The 18394-nt window shown below is 40.9% G+C and overlaps 1 protein-coding gene across 4 annotated transcripts in view; it reads right to left on the bottom strand.

Annotated features, from left to right (window-relative positions):
- The window catches only part of LOC117740298 (WD repeat-containing protein 7), a 105000-nt gene that overhangs the window by 49865 nt on the left and 36741 nt on the right, over positions 1–18394 (bottom strand). For all 4 annotated transcript variants that reach the window (XM_034546612.1, XM_034546613.1, XM_034546609.1 and 1 more), the window contains exons 20-22: positions 11985–12103; positions 11495–11618; positions 5848–5961 (exon numbers count right to left, since the gene is read on the bottom strand). In XM_034546612.1, coding sequence (XP_034402503.1) covers positions 5848–5961; positions 11495–11618; positions 11985–12103 — 357 coding nt within the window. The remainder of the gene's footprint in view (positions 1–5847; positions 5962–11494; positions 11619–11984; positions 12104–18394) is intronic.

Raw genomic sequence — 18394 nt, forward strand, 5'->3', positions numbered from 1 at the left:
AATACCATACTATACCAAACCATATTATACCAAATCAAACTTAATCATACTATACTTAATTATACTATGACAAATCATAGCATACACAATCCAACCATACCGAATCAAATCATACCATCCTATACCAAACCATAGTATACCATACCAAATCACTAACTAATCAACCTAATCACACCATGCTACACTGCATCATAGTGTACACAACATGTTATTCTGCTTTCATACCATCCATCCATCCATCCATCCATCCATCCATTATCACCCGCTTATCCGGGGTCGGGTCGCGGTGGCAGCAGGTTCAGCAGGCCGACCCAGGCCTCCCTCTCACCCGCAACACTTTCCAGCTCATTCTGGGGGATCCCGAGGCGTTCCAAGGCCAGCCGGGAGATATAATCCCTCCAGCGTGTCCTCGGTCTTCCCCGGGGCCTCCTACCAGTTTCATAACATACTGTATTATTCTGTACTACTATCTTAGATATTAGTGTTTCTGTAGAGAGACAACATAAATACATTCCTGTACATTAATAACTTCACTCTGTCTGTTATATAATAATATCCCTGTACACCAGCTAGGTCCATCACTGTGTAAAACAGAAGACACAATCACCAGAAACAATCAAGAGCATTCAGAGTTGCAGCTCGGACCATTTATCTCTCCGTAAATTCAATCTGTTCTGAGGAGAAATGTGATCTGACCCAAACGACCTCCAGGCTCCGACATTAGATTAGCAGGGGAGGCTAGCGTTTCAGCTAACCAAATCACAACCGGGCTAATGACACCGCGAGGTGAGGGTCAGCCCGACCTCTGACCCTTATCTGACTTTCCTTTGTTCCATCCAACAAACAGGATGAGGAATGGATGTCAAATAAACAATACTATTGCAAGTACATATCTCTAGTTTAATTATACGTGTTAGTGGCTAAAAGACATCAGCATATAATGTCTCTGAATTTTGAAGTAGGGCTGCAACGACGAATCGATAAAATCGATAAAAATCGATTATTAAAATAGTTGGCAACGAATTGCATTATCGATTCGTTGTGTCGCGCGATTATTACGCCACCCAATAAGACGCGGAGATGTTTGAGTATAACAAAAAAAAAAGTTGAGTTGAGCGCGGAGCATTACCAGGTGCAGTCTATAGTCCTTAATTTACGGTACCTGTTACCTGTGCATTTTCTGGCACAGTTCTGTTGAATAAAGGGTTGGAAATTAATGCTTTTTTGTTTTTTGATCCGATTCATCGATTAATCGAACAAATAATAGACAGATTAATCGATTATTAAAATAATCGTTAGTTGCAGCCCTATTTTGAAGGAGACACAAATGCCTGCCAGCATAGAGATAATATGTTTGTGTGTGTGGGGGGGGGGGGGGCAATGGGACTGTGTCCGGCATGGACCTTTGACCTCCCTGGTCAACCCCTCCATCAGAGGCAGAGATGAGATACTCTCTCAGTCGTCCTTGTCCTTATTTTCTTGGCCTGAACAATGTCCCAAATGAGATGAGGATAATACAAACAACAATGAGGTATTTAACTGAACGGAGGAAATCTTTACTTTTGAGAAGCTGGAAACAGAGGAGATTTAACATTTTCACTTTGTATGTGAGAGTTTATCAATTATATACTGTTATTTGTCTGTTGATAGACTAACCATCAAATTGTCTCAGCTTCAGTCAGAATACAGCTTTATTTTTGAATGAGAATTGATGTGTTTGAGTGAGAAATTAATCCATTGCCAATTCCAACTGAACACAGAGTTAGTGTTACCAGTTAGTGACGGCCTCACACGGGTGCAGTTCTCCTGTACTAGGAGCATGAATCCGGGAATTATCCACTGCCCAGTATAAACAAGGAAGTATACACTCCCACACCATTCGCTATCATAACCAATGGAAGGACGTCCGGTGTTATAGAGACACTTTACTGTATAAAACAAAAACAAATCGTTGTCCTAATTGGATTTTCCTGGCACATTTCTTACTTTATTATTAGTTTATTATTCTTCCATTCTGTTATTTGTGCACATATTAGTGTTTCTCAGGTTTACACTTCAATTAGTTTTTCGGGATGCTTTAGCAAAATGTCATGCCCATAGAGGTCTGCGTATGTGTGTGGTGTGTGAGAGACACACCGAGAGAAAGAGATGGGGGGGTGGTTTTGAGGAGGAGGGTACTGTGGATCTTAATGACATCCCCTGACACGAGCAGGGACATAATTACCCCCCCCCCCCCCACCTCCCCCTCACACACACACACACACACACACAGGTTTTTCAGCTGTGGCACAGAGCAACAACTGTTGTCACCTGCCCGTCCTGAACTCTCTCTCTGTGTGTGTGCATGTGTGTGTGTGTGTGTATGTGTGTGTGTGTGTGTGTGTGTGTGTGTATGTGTGTGTGTGTGTGTGTGTGTATGTGGGTGTGTGTCGACAGTAGACTGAGGTGATGAGTCTATTGCTGTGGTAACAGCCTTCAGCCAAGTGATTTCGTGGCTCTCTCTTTTTCCTTTGTCTCCTCCTCTTTTGTTTCCTCTCCTCTCCCTCCATGCTTTCCTTTTTTTGGTCCTTTCCTTCTTCTTCTTGGTCCTTTCCTTCTTCTTCTACATTTCCTCCCCTCTACCTTTTTTTCCGTTCTCTCCTTTTTTTTTATCTCTCTTTTCCCTCTTTTTCTCTTCCTCCATTTTACACCCCTCTCCTCTCGTCTTAGCCTCCCCTCTCTTCTCTCAGTAGTGATTTTCCTATACTGTATGCCATATGTATAATATAGAAGACTTGGCATTCAAATGCAGAACCCATAGGCAGAGGGACAAGATTTGAGTATCGGAAATGTTCTGGTTTCTGTTTGTAGTCTGTGTGGAAGACTGTGCTTTGTCTGAATGTGGGTGAACAGTCAAGAGCAAACGAGACGGAACTCATTGACCGAAACACAATCTGGTAACCCAGTGGCTGCCGTCTGATGACGTGTCTCTGTAGCCCCGGACGTCTATCCATTGGTAATGAGCGCCTTTTCTAACTGCTGCAGCCGCAGATTTTGAGTTGCTTACGCTTACTCTCATCACCGCCACTTCACACTCAGCTGCAAATCCCCCCAGTGAATGCTGGAGGTCACGGCCGATGTGGCCAACAGGACCACATCATCTGCGAACAGCAGAGAGGTGATCCCGAGACCCCTGAACCTGACGTTCTCCAACCCCTGACTGCGCCTAGATATCCTGTACGTGAAAGTCACGAACAGGACCGGTGATAAAGAGCAGCCCTTGCAGAGGCCAACACCCACCGGGAACGTGTTTGACTTATTACTGAGAATAAGAGCACAGCTCTTACTACAGGCGTACAGAGACCACATAGCCCATTGCAACGGGTCCGGCACCCCAAACTCCCGCAGCACCCCCCACAAAGAACGCAGAGGGACCCGGTTGAAATCCTTCTCCAAGTCCACAAAGCACATCTAGACTTGTCGGGCAAACTCCCAGGACCCATCCAGTAGTCTTGCGAGGGTAGTACCAGGCTTGGAGGTGCATCAAACGTGAACCTGAACCCATCATCTCTCTCTTCCGGTAAGCGTATTGCCTCACTACCGGTAACTACCTCCTAATTGCATCAGATAAAGGATTTTTCTTTACTTGTTTTGTTAGACCTTAGTGCTGCGTTCGACACCATTGATCTTGACATCCTATTACAGAGACTCGATCAGTCGATTGGCATTTCAGGTACCGCACTAAGTTGATTTAAATCCTATTTATCAGATCGATCTCAATTTGTGTTTGTAAACGATGAAGCCTCGATGAACACCAACGTTAATCACAGAGTTCCATAAGGTTCTGTGCTTGGACCAATTTTATTTACCTTATATATGCTTCCTTTGGGGAATATTATCAGGAAACACTCCATACACTTTCATTGTTATGCAGATGATACTCAATTATATCTATCGATCAAACCAGAGGAGATCAACCAGCTCACTAAAATTCAAGCATGTCTTAAAGACATAAAAACATGGATGACCTGCAACTTCCTAATGTTAAACTCAGACAAAACTGAAGTTATTTTACTCGGCCCTGAACACCTCAGAGATCAATTATCTGGTGATGTGGTTTCTGTAGATGGCATTGCCCTGGCATCCAACACCACCATAAAGAATCTCGGCTTTATCTTTGATCAGGACTTGTCCTTTAACTCCCATGTGAAGCAAATCTCAAGGACTGGTTTGACAAATGGTCGGAGTCTCCTTACCAGCACCCTGGCATTCTAACAATTATGAACCTAATAATTCTAAAAGTATTGACTGACCAATTGTCAAGTATACGGGCAGGTGTCACCTTGCATGGTAGCCCCTGTCAGTGTATTCATTCATCAGTGTATAAATGGGTGTGAATGGGAGAAAAAGTCTTCTCCAGTGTGAAGATGTGAAAAACTGAATATATCTGGGTTTAGAAGACATTTGGAGATGTTGCCTCGCTTTAATTTCTGTACTACAGAAAATAAAGAATAAATGAATAGTTCCATGCAGCCCTGACGCTGTCATAATAACTTCACTTTCATTAGAGTGCAGGAGACTGAAATAAAAAGAAAATCTGGCATTTTCTCTAATATAATATAATATAATATAATATAAATCATTTAACTTTCATTTTTACTGTCTCAACAAATTAAAGACACAAACAGGCAACGTAAAGAGAACGAAGGATAAACGCTGAGGCTTATATCGACGAGATTAAATTGTGCTGGATTACATGCATAATTGCGTGCATAATTGTCCGATACCATGAGAGAAAATTATTGAATGTAAATGTAAATACATCGAATGGATATTGCAGAAAAGGCTGACATCAATACATGAGGTTTTGATTTTCATGAATTACTTTGAGGCCTTCACAACTGCAGCTGTTTGTCCACTAACCAAAACAGAACATCCACAATGTTTTCAAATGGATTCATGAAAAGAGGAGCTCAAAAACTAAAAAGAACAAGGAGCGAAGGAAGGAAGGAAGGAAACAAAAGAAAATAGAACAAAAACTTTTCCCGTCCAAAGCAGAGAAGATTCAGACTCTGCTATGTCTGCTAACGGATTTAATACTGCAGAGACTGAATGGGGAGAAGAAAAAAACACACACATCACTGTCAAAAGGACAGGATGCTGCAGTGCTCCTCAGAATATAAACTTCCTTTAAGACATGTTCATTTTGTTGTTACTCTCACGATCAACTGCTGCTGCAGGAGGACCACTAATCACAAGATCATTATAAAGAAATGTTCCGGCTATTAATACTGTGATCACCAACGGATGAAAAAGTAAACGGGTTGTGTGATCATAGTCACCGGAGAAGATCTACCGGGCATCTGCCCATCAGTGTCTCTCACAATTAAACTTTCAGGGTAATGTGTCAAAAGATAAATGGACTGGAAGAGTGTGCGTTTTCTACCTGTACTGCAGGTGTCAGTCATTTCATGCGTGCGTGCGTGTGTGTGAGAGTGAGAGATATCAGTGTGCTGGGACCTGCATGGTGTCAAAAGCAGTTTGATGTTTGTGTGCACCCGGGTAAAAACCCTAAATTCAGTAGCACAAAATGAAAAATGACCTTTTAATGGGTCCTATAACAAACCAGATGTGGCTCCAGGGGTCACCAGGCAAAAAAAAACAACCTTTCCCCGCAAATGTCCCTGATAATGCGAAAATGTTAACTACAAAATCCATGTTTAAACCGAAAGCATGGGCGCTAGCAATTAGCAGCACGGAACTTTAACATGCTTGATAAAGAATCAAAAAACACGTTACACCTGCTACCCCCCGGCACTAATTAAATTAGCCTTTTTATTCTAGATACCTCGTAATTTATGTCCCTACCTGCGGTGATGTCATCATCCGTGACGTCCATTTCCTCCTCTGAAACCTTTGCTTCTATTGGCTGAGCCTCGGGAGGAGGCGGGGCCGGAGCGGAGGGCTCAGTGGCCGACCCGGCTGAGGGGAGAGAGGGGGAGAGAGAGAAACATTTTAGTTGATTTAGTAGTTAAATATTAGCCTGTATTGTCAAAGGAAAAATAGAGACAAGCAGGGCAGTGTGTGTGTGTGTGTGTATGTGTGTGGGAGAAAACAACGCAATCCGATTTTAGTAGTAGAATAGAAAGTGAAGAGGAGGTGAACAAACATGAAATAGTAAACATAAGGACAAGTCAAAGTTGTGTAAAAAAACATGGTGGTGGAATTTCTTCACCCTTGACACGTGTGATGCCACCTGAAATACTGTAACTGAAATAGTGCTGCGTTCGACACCATTGATCATGACATCCTATTACAGAGATTGGATCAGTCGATTAGCATTTCAGGTACCGCACTAAGTTGGTTTAAATCCTATTTATCAGATCGATCTCAATTTGTATTTGTAAACGGTTAATCCAGAATGCTGCAGCTCGTGTACTCACAAAAACTAAGAAAAGAGATCACATTACTTCTGTATTAGCTGCTCTGCACTGGCTCCCTGTAAAATCAAGAATCACATCTAAAATTCTTCTCCTCACCTACAAATCCTTGATTGGTGATGCACCATCATATCTTAAGGAGCTTGTACTACCATATTGCCCCACTAGAGAGCCACGCTGACTAAATGCGGGGCTACTTGTGGTTCCTAGAGTCCTAAAAAGTAGGATGGGAGCCAGAGCCTTCAGTTATCAAGCTCCTCTTTTATGGAACCAGCTTCCACTTTCAGTCCGGGAGGCAGACACAGTCACCTCATTTAAGAATAGACTTAAGACTTTCCTGTTTGATAGTGCTTATAGTTAGGGCTGAATCAGGTTTGCCCTGGTCGAGCCCCTAGATATACTGCTATAGGCTTATAGGCTGCTGGGGGATGTTTTAGGATACACTGAGCACCTATCTCCTCTTCTCTCTCTCCTTATGGATGAATTTACATCTCTCCATTGCACCTTATTAACTCTCCTTCCTCCCGGAGTCTTTGTGACTTCACGTATCATAGGGTCCATTGGACCTGGCGGTGTCTGATGCCTGGTGAGCCGGCCTCCCGCGTTGGCCCTGCAGATGTGCCCCGCCCCGCCCCCCCTCCTCTCTACCTCCTTCGGTTTCATGGATTGGAGTTCCATTCATACATTGTCATATTCATGTAATGTGTTTATGTAACTTTGTAATGCTGTTCATTCTGTACACATGACATCTATTGCATCTGTCCATCTGGGGAGAGGGATCCTCCTCTGTTGCTCTCCTGAAGGTTTCTTCCCTTTTTGGGTCCGACGGTCCCTCCACCAGGGTTTGACGGTCCCTCCGCCTGGCTCCCTGTCACTCTAGAGAAGGACAAGCTAGTTACCCAGCTAACTAGCCAGTCGTCCGTCTCCAGAACTGCAACCGCTTTCTTACCAGCGGGCTGTGACAACGCTTAATGTGGTGGTTGTCAACATAACAACTAACAATAATCGCCATTTGTACTCGTCAACTCAGTTCAGTTGTGTTTGAGTTGTGAACTCATCCGACCAGGTTTCTGTGTTGATCCTTATTAAAAGGCTAACTGTCCTGGTTAAGAAGCTAATAAAAGGTTTATTGGGCCTTTTTCTTATCTAGAGAATTAATGGAAACACACACACACACACACAGTATATTTAGTGTTTTCATTTAGCCCTTATCTCCCCAATGCCAATTAAGAGTGGCTTTTCATTAGCGGCTGGGTTAATGAATGAAGCGGCTAAAGGTAACAGAGCCTATGCTGGACTAATCTCTGGGAAAACAGCCTAATTAATGAATTACACACACACACACACACACAAACACACAGCAGTGTGCAAGAAAACAACGGCCCAAAAATGCTAATTATAGAAATTACATTATTGAACCGCCCCTCCCCCTCATCTCAAAAGATAACAATAATTCATCACACAGGAGGATACCCTGAGCTCACCAGGAAAAAACACTGTAATTATACACAGTGTAATTACATTGATTAATCCTGGTTAACGTTGTGCATCATGTTCCAATTAACCTGCTCACACACACCACTGACAGCTCAACATAATGACTGTGCAGCTGTATATCACGTGTGCACGCGACACACACACACACACACACACACACACACACACACACACTGGTTGTTGATCCGCCTCAAACATTTAAGTGATACAAACTTAATTGAACTGAATTAAAGCATAACTGATGCTTTGCTGTGATTGGACAAATAGACTGACAACAATGTTTCTACATAAACAGAGCTCCGTCTATCTCAGTTCAGTTAAATTTCAGTTCAAAGACGCTTTGCTGACACGGCCATGGTTCAAAAGAGTCTCCTCAGTGCAGCTGTGCTTTTGCTTCTTCACAAATCCAGCATTGAGCTCATACAACGTTTAGTGAACAGGCTATTGCAGTGGTAGATTTAATTGTGTTGCTGTACTGACAAATAGGTGACCTGACTGAGCAAACCTCTCACCAAAGAATTAGATTTATACAACAGCAAACTCGGGTTGCCTGCATTCGAGTTGGACGAGCTGCACTGTTCACCTTGCTGCTCGAAGGACACGCTGCCTCCTGCATTGGCACTGGAAATAAATCATAAAGGGCAGAATGATCCAATACCATTCCAATGACGAGATGATGTCACTGCAATTACTTCCCCGAGTTATGAACACGTCTCATAATAAAACATTGTGCAGATTTGGCTAATTCTGATCTGCATGTGTTGTTTGTGGTGATTTGACTAGTGTGACACACACACACACACACTAACTTAACTGTCCGAGGAGAGGGAATGGAAAAAAGAGAAACGCAGGATCCGAGGGAGGTGGAGGATGGGTGGATGACAGGTGGGTGATGTTTCGCCCTGCTCCAAGGTCAAGCTTGTCATGTCAGCCATGACACATAGCTCCCAACATGCCTAGTTAACCTCCAGGATCTCGTCCTCCTCTCCCCTGTCTGTTGCTCTCTCTCTCCTCCTCTGCTTAAAATATGTAGTACCTGTCACAGTGGGCTCTAGTCTTCTTTTCTTTTTTTAGCTTTGTTTCCTTTTGCATTTTGACCATTTCTTTCTGTAACTATTGATAAAATTATCGAAAGCACAAAGTTCTTCTTGTTTTTTCTGTAAACTTGAGGCCTTTTACCATTTGTATTATTATTAGTTATATTTAGACTTTAAAGGGGGGGGGGGGGGGGGGATTGAGGAGGGAGGGTGAAATATGTATGAAACAGTAAAAGAAAGAAACAAAACGAAAATGGAGAATGAAAAGCATCCAGGCTCTCTCCTGGGTCCATTTACATTCCCCCCCCCAGAGTTGTAGAGGTGTTGGTTGGCATATCCTTCAAACTTTGGACCGAGGCGAACTGAATTGCTCCTTTAAAGCTGAAACGCTGAGCTAATTGAACACAGCAGCGACGATAAATAAAATGTGTATAGTTCACGTCTCTTCCTCTGAGTGGAGATTAACAACTCCAGCTTGCCCTGTCTTCTTTGTGTTAAAGCCTTTTAAACGTCTCCAAGAGTGCTGAAAGGTCACGGCAACTGCTTAGCCCCCATGCTGCGACGGCAGGACTCTATGGCATTTCCTCTCACTGAAAGCTAATGGATAAATACTGGTGTCTCCTTCAAAACACCAACCACTCTGCTGCTGGAGAGGATGAGCTGAGAGACAGACGGACACACAGAGCGAGGGGGACTTAAGAGGACTACAGAGGGCCTATTTGGTGACAGTGTCAACAGTGTGAAATGGGTCTGATCACTCCATTTATGTTGTACCGCTCGTCCCATGTGAGGGACAACAGAGTGAGTGTGCGAGAGGAAGGTGGTGTACAGCAGGAGGAGGCGACCTGTGGTGTGAGGTAGCTTAACAGATGACACACTAGAATGACTGGGCCAGAGGTCTTTTGGGGAAACATTGGAAATGGCCTCTCCTCCGCATGCCTCCAATTGCTGCCTTCTTCACAGAAGAACAAGATTGGTGTAAGGTTGTAAGGTTATTGATTTCAACTCAGACGTGGCCGTTTTCATAAGGGTGGCCGCCTTCTTGTATATAGTGGCCTAATTAGAATGTCCATTATGTTTCTCAAAAATGCCTATATGGATGGATTACATCCGTTGAAGATTTTAGTTTGCATGTGGTGTCATTATGAAACCCAATGTTGATATGGCACTGATCTACAAGATGGGTCAAGTCTATTTTTCTTTCCTATGGGATGCTTCCTAGATGGGCGTTGTCCCAATTACACAAATTTCATGCTGTCTTTTGTGGCCCTTATGACTTATCTCTAATGATTGAATAAGGCCCTTGAGACTATTTATATGTTTCCTCAGGTGCTGCATCTGAGAACATTGAAGCTGTAAGGAAGGTCAAACAGATGGATGTTTCGGATTCAGCTTATGCAAAACCCAACTTCCAAGGCGAATTCCCGACTTGAAAACAAGCAAAAAAGAGTTTCCATGTTCAGCAGCATTTGCTGTGGACATGGTCATAATGTTGGAGGCACCCGATTTGAGTATTACATAATGGGCAAATATATGTCAGCCTCCTTTTAATACATTAGTGTTTGTTAGCTTGGGTTTGCGCAGATTTTTTTTACGGGAGGGTAACATTTTGGATTTTGAGTTTAAAATGTGTGGAAATTACATTTGTGGTGGTCAACAACAGACAGACCACAGATTTGAAGGACTTCTCCAGAGAATTCGACACATTCCTTGATTTTCCCATTATATTCCAGGACGAGCAGGAGTCATCTTACTCTCTGTTCCAGTCTTGCCGTGCAGCACACAGATAGGATTCAATGACCCTTTAACCTCGCACAATCTCTCAGTCTCCGCCCACTCCATCCTCCCTCCCTCCCTCATCCCTTGAGGTCACAAGCCCATCACTACCCCCCCCCACCCCCTTCCCCCACCTGCGGTACTGCTGTGGTAACACAACACTGACTTGTGCCCGTTTCCATGGCAACTGTTCCCCTGAGAAACACCCAGCATCCTCACCAACCACAAGGCGATTCCCGAACACATACAGCGTTTCAGGAGGAGGCTGTTCCAAGAAAAGAAGGCGGAGATTCACCTTCCTTCCCATCAGAAGGTGTAACTATAGACAGAGAGTGACCAGGAAATCGTGATATGTCTTTAATTAAAGTGAAGAACGTTAAGCTAACTGATTCTACAAACCATTACCACCTTTTACTTGTATAGCGCTTTTCTAGTCTTCCGACCACTCAAAGCGTTTTAACGCTACATGTCATTTACCCATTTATACACTGATGACAGGGATCGAACCACTGACTACTGAGCCACAGGGCTTGAAGAAGGCTTATGACTAGTATTGTCACAATACCAAAATTATGGCTTAGATTCAATACCCTGGTTCAATATCTTCATATCAATACTGAAGACCTCACCATGAGTGTGTGAAAAGAAACTGAGTTGTAAACAAATACTGTTATTTGGTAACATTAACATTAAAAATCAAGGAGATCCAGTGCAACCAAATCCGGATTTCTTTTTCTCAGATATTTAGTAGTGTGAGGTACTTACGGGAGCTGACGGTGTCCACATACTGAGGAAGGTAGGGAGCCCACAGGTCGATGGTGTCCTTACGTCCGGATTGTCCAATCCTCCTTAACTCAGCCAGTAGGAGAGCTTGTGCTGCTTCTCGCACCTAAAACCGCACAGTTATGATTGGAGCTATTCTAATAAATATGTTTCAGTCTTCTACAGAGGGTCTTAGGTTGTTGAGCCATGTTGAAGGTCATGCTGGATTTTTTAAATAAAACAACATGATTCATTTGGTACATGGTAAATAATACGGGAGACAACTAAGATACATAGACAGTTCACATGTTGCAGTTACGTATATTTAGTATGAACATATTGCAACATTGCATGTAAGTAATAATGGCGACAATCCATTTCTATAAAAAAAAATATTTTGATCATTTAGAATAAATAAAAATAATTGTAAGGAAACAGGGTTGGTGCAGGAGGCCTAGCTTGGACATGTGCGTAGTGTGTGTGTGTGTGTTACCTCCAGACAGCGGTCCTGCCATCGTCTCGCCAACATCTCCAGCAGAGGAGGTCTGAACTTGTCCAGGCCAAGGAGGTCAGGGAGCATCACACAGTGCATGGCTGCCAGCTGGCTCCAACCTACACACAGACACATGCACAAAGTAAGAAAAGACTACAGGTAGGGCCAGTGGATAGTTCTCGATTCCAAAGCCTTTCATGTGCTCATATACACGTCTCACTTAATGTCACATAAAAACACTTTTTTCTTTTCGAATTATACGACACAGTTGGGAAATATCTTATTCTTTTTTTTATTAGAGCCTTACTAGTACTGTTTTTCTGATTTTGCTGTGTGTATGAGCAGTTCTCAAGAAAGAACACCAGGGTCCAAGCATTCGGCCCCTTCTGAAAAGGCATGTTATGAATGGCCACTGCACTGGTCTTGTTAATGGACCGAATTGTTAGGAGGAATCACCAGATAATGCAATTATTAAGTGATAGTCAAAAGCTGACTGATCAAACACTATAAATCACACCTTGCACCCTTTATTAAACTTGCACATAAACATCTCAAGTCACACTTGGAAAGACAACACGATAAGGGCATTCCCCATAGTGTTAAACTATTCCTTTAAAATGGAATTTAAATTTTGTATACCCTACAGGCTGAAAAAAATGTTTCCATACGGCAGCAGTAAGTTTCGCGCGCACACACACAAAATTAAAATCACACAAACAGGTAAACACCGAATGGAAATAATGTTGGTCAATTAATATTTGCAGTCTTGGTTAGAGCAAAGCTATTATTTCTGCTAACCATAGCCTGATTATGTATTCCACAGGTAAACAACAGATGTACAGCACTGCAAAGGTGGACTGACATAATCCTCATAACGATACCTTGGCATGATGAACTTGAGTGTGTTTGATTTCATTCAGCATCAAAGTGATCACTACATCATTACAATGTGTGGAGGACTTTACTTGAAACCAGAGGGAAACATTAGAAAACCTTGTAAGTTCACAGGTGTTATACATTACACTTTTTCTCAGTTGCATTTCAGTGAATGAAAAAGAACTAACATTCAAAATGTCTTGGTATCGTTTTAATAGGGCTACAATCCAACTGTATCGGACTGAGTCGAGGTCATGGCATACTGTATATATATTTGACACCAAACACCAGAGAAATGTACACCAGCTTTTACACATCTGTGACAAAAGATGCTCAACATAAACCAATGAACCATAAACCACCTTATTCACATATATTGGTTTAATATATGTTGTCCAAGGAAAATGCATGTGCTGTATGTGAAATGTACCTGAATGGATAGTGAATGGCTTTTAGGCAGGAAAGAAATTTCATCCAAATTTCTTTTCCAGGGGCACCAACTTACCTCCGCCATTGACATACACAAGAAAAACTCAAACTGTTAGGTGTATTACAGACATATGACATTCAGGAATATACCACGTAGAGGTGGACAGATTGATTGTGTCACATGATGCAATAGTTCGTCAACCTCTAGTTGCAACATTTGCATCACTGTCTTGCAGAAACTTAAAATATTAAAACAAAATTAAATTTGAATAATTTTCTAAAATGAGTTCGTAAAATTAGATCTACAAGCCACAGCTGTAAAATTGTTGATATCAATTAGATTTGTACATATATTAGATGTGTTACTGTATGTCACTTTAATGACTTTATTTAACCAATTATGCTATAAATGATTGAAAGCACAAAATGACCAATGTAGCAGATGCCTTTAACTAGAGCTAAAACAACAACTATCACAGCTAACTACTTTTTCTAGGGTGGTTAGCAGAGACTACTACTGCTACAACTACTGTTTGGTGCTACCACTACTGCTGCTATTACTAATACTGATGTTGCTGTGAACAGCAATTACAACTACTTATTTTGCTGTTTATGCACTAAAACTATCCATTTTAGTGCATCCACTTCTACTGGTTCTACTAACTATTACTACTACAGCCTTGAGCATACTTTCCACGGTTCCATTCATACAAAAGTTTAGGGTCTGTGTAAGTCTGACTTTCCACACATGAGAATTTCAACCATCCAAGGCATAGACAAAAAGATATAACTGGTGGTAATGGCGGATCTCCTATCCTGGGCTTCACGCTGACGTCGAGGAAATAAGCTGATGATGACGTTTTTGTCAAAAGGAGCACAGCATACTGTTGAGTTGTAGTGGATTTTATATACACTTGCACATGTAAATAAGAGTCTATGTTTTAAATTAATACATAAAGAAATGTATGATAATTAATTTGGGATGTTATGAGGAATGTATTATAAAGCATAAGAGAGGATCATTGTTTTATTATTGTTAATTAACTGTTAATTCATTGAATCCTGGATTTCCTGTGGCCACGGGACCCGAGTTCTGAACATATCTTTACAATTTCCTTGCATGACGCGAAGACATGGAAATTATGAATTGGCTTTTATACTGTTGCTGCTGGTACAACTTGAACAAGCTGTCAATGATACTGACTACTACTACTGCTAACAAGAAGTATCAAAGCTGCTGCTGCTGCTTTATGATAATACAAATACAAATACAAATACTAATAATAATAATAATAATAATAATAATGTTTTTTGCAAGGCAGTGTTTTGGAAAAAACATGGTATAAAAAACTTGACATCTTCGCTATAGTTTCTGTTTACCCCTACAGCGGTCAAGTTATCCTACTGGAGAGGAATAAGCCTCTGAGTCCATGCTTGCCGTTTTCCCGTACAAAACTAATCTGTTTTGATAGGCACTCGACTTTTGAATAGACACCATAATAATGAAGTAATTGTTCAGGAGGATGGGACAACAGGCCATCATGGTACAAGCCAAACAATGTTTAATAAAAAAAAAAGTGTATGAAAGCTGTTCAATAGAAAACAACTGTATTAACCTCTGAGAGGGACAAATGAGAGACTCAAGCAATAAAGTTAGAATGAACTCTTTGGTTAATTTACAATAATGAATCAAATAAATAATTCAAGAAACATGTTATCATTCAGTCTTCCATTTTAACCTGAAAACATAAAACCTTAAAATATATGCCTCTTCGAAATGTACTCCTGTGTAAGATGTATGTGCAAGTGAAAACAAAGGGATGTATATATGTCAAAACAGGGACATTTCTTGTCATTGGTAACACAGATTTTTATATTTATAGTTTTTTCCCTCAGTGACAATGGAAATAGCAAGCATGCAAACCGTGAGCCTAGAGACACTGAAACATGGGGATACATGGCCACATAGACAGACAGGTAGACTTAGAGACAGAAAACACAGGTCAAAATTACAGAATACTGTCAACTGAAAACCTGCCACACACACAAGGGCATTAGGACTGTGGTCAATGCACTCTCAGTTCCAAACACTAGAAAAGTAACAGTTTGCTGATGACACAGCTCTTTGTCTCACTTACTTTTGCTGCAATATGCTTATGATTTATCAGAAATTATTGAATTGAATTTACAATGCTTCTACAAAATTACAAGGCCATGGAAAACATTGTGAATACACACTTGACAGCAATATGATAGAGATTGACAGTTGTGTTGCTTGTACTACTGTTTTTGTTTAATTATTGGATTATGTAGTAAATAATTTGCCACTATTCTTTGAAAAAATCTTTATTTTAGAAATGTGTAGGGAATAAGCAAATTGGTTAGCTCTTACAAATATCGCAGAACTGGTGTAATTTATCATGACCAAGTCCGACAGATTTCACATCAAAAACACTTGACCAATTCCTATGGCAAATATTTTGCAGCAATTGCATTTGGAGACCAAAAACTATAAATGTCTGACTGGATTGAAAGTGGACTGAACTCAGCCATGGCAGAAAGACAGGTGAAACAGACAGCGCTGTAGCCCAAAATAAGGACAAAGACACTATGAAAAAATGAGAGTGAGAAACCTGAGATAAAAACCTAAACTAACATTCACGGCAGGAAAAATCAAGATTGCTACAAGAAAAGAGGTGACGAGCCAATAAGGAGTACAAACAAGGGGAAACAAGTGTGGAGATGAATAACTGATGTAGTCAAGAGAGGGGAGTTGAAGAATTGTGATGACATGAAGAGAAAGCGAGAGAGTCAAGAGAATAAAGACAAAACTAAAATAAGAATGGAGAGTGGAAAAAAAAATACAAATGTGATGGAGAAAAGGAACAAAAAGGAAGGACAGAAGGAAGTGATGTAGGAAAAAAGATCTAATAAGCAGGAGATCTCCAAAGACAAGTAACTAAAAAGGAGTATGGCTGCGAGACTTTCCCCTACGCGGTACCTATCAGTTCAGTCTGTACCTTCGTTGACTGAGGGGATGTAATGAGAAGCAGGGCTAGGGCTCGGAGAGCCAGGGGGCCTCTGAGAAAGGCCCCCAGGGGCCCCAGCAGTGGTAGCAGTAGTAAATGTGCTGGGTTTGGCTGTGGCAGCTACAGCAGCTTGCAAAGGAAGAGAAGGAGAGAAATAGTCAAGAAGGATAGAACAGGTTAGGAAGTTATAAATATGTTCACTAGCAAAATGGAGAGGAGATTTGCGGTGGGCAGGGAAGAAGAAAAGGTATTTACAACACATATGAACAGCATACAAAAACACAAGTGTAAGGAAAAGAAATAAGGAATCCATTACAAGAAAGGAAGTACTAAGTTAAAAATAAAGAATGCATATAAAATGATCTTTACAAGAATGGCAAGTCTATGCCAAAACAATCTGTGGACCCAAAAAAAAGAACATCGTACCGGATGATCCTGCAAAACCCCAGAATTCATTGAAGATTTTCTAACAAAAAATAAAGTAATACTTTCAATACCTGCATTTGCCAAATAAAAGCATGGTTAAAGAGACCGTTCACCCCAAAATCAAAAATACGTAATTTTTCACTTGTCTGCCTCAACAGCAATGTTGGAAAGGAACAACCTGAAAAGAGACATTGCTGTTGAGTTTTTCAAATGTCTTTTTTTCGGCACTTTTGTGCCTTAAAGTCACATTATATTGGAGATATTCTTCCATAAACAATTGCTCCATAAACTTTGAAAGATTTTGCCTGGGTCTTGGTGCGAGCATGCTGTCTTTGAGTCCCAGTTCAAAGTTTATAATCCTGGAAAAGAAACATCAGGGCACCAGAAACGATTCATAATAATATGTACAATTGTTGAAATTCTAAAGAAATGCATTAACTCTTTATTATCTCTACCAGGCTCAAGCTTATGTGGAGGGATGTGTGTACATGTCGGTCTATCCACGACACACATACTGATTGTGTGCTCAAGGACCTCTCGTGGTTAACGCGATTCACAATTAAAACCTATTCAATTGACTGTTTCATATCATCATTGACTGCTGACACCTGCTTCATTAGAAAAAAAGCATTTCTGGCCACATTTTGGCATTTATGACTAAAAAAATATTTTGAATCGGAGCATCAGCAGATTAATTCAATTCTTACAATATACAAGATTTTGAAATCCCCGTTTTTGTAATCTTCATTGACATCTTGATTGTAAGGGGGAGGGACAAGTGAGTGAGATTCAACTCTTCTTTGTTTTAAGAATTCTCATTACTTATCCTTTTGAAAGAGTGAATATTGAGTGTATCTTCCAGTCTGCAGCTATTTTTACGAGCTTCATTATTGAAGGAGGCTAAACTGGCTTTATCAAAAAGGATGAAAGAAATATTATGTGAATGGTCTACTGCTCTCTGATTTTATTCGATCAAGTTTAGCTTTGGTAAAATTATTTTGTAAGACAATCCTCAGACATATGCAGATCACACTTTAGTATTCATATATAACTAGAGAAATCATGAAGCTGTAACTTCTTGAGGCAAAGTCAGATCATGTTCAGACTAATGCAGATAAATATTTTCCACACTGAAATGCCTGTCAAATATACTTTAGTTTAATTAGGCCTCACAACAACAATAACAAAATGGTGCCAAATGTCACGAATATGGAATCAGCGCAAATATTCACCAAGTTATTCTTATCAAACAATGGTGGTCTATAAAACTTCCGAAAAACGGCTTCCACTTTCTGAAAGCTGAAGGTGACATCTTGCATTTGATTGATTTTGTCTAACTTACAGTCCATAATTCAAAGATATTCAATGTATTTTTACTGAAGACAAAGAAAAACATCTAACTCATTGGCTGAAAAACAAAATAGTGTATTTTCAGTCAATTGACAAAGCTCATTAAGCAATGAATTGCTTCAGCTCAGGTTGAAAGCAACACAGTTGTAAATGGCTGAGTAGGTTGACAATCATTCATGAGCATTTTCAGAATTATCTGTTTTTCTCTGTCCATCCCATGAATATTAAAGGAGAGTTTGGATTGTTTGAAGTGGGTACTTATCCATAGTCAGTGTATTTACAGTAGATGACAGTCGGCAC

The sequence above is a fragment of the Cyclopterus lumpus genome, chromosome 12 (assembly GCF_009769545.1).
Source record: "Cyclopterus lumpus isolate fCycLum1 chromosome 12, fCycLum1.pri, whole genome shotgun sequence".
Classification (NCBI taxonomy): Eukaryota; Metazoa; Chordata; class Actinopteri; order Perciformes; family Cyclopteridae; genus Cyclopterus; species Cyclopterus lumpus.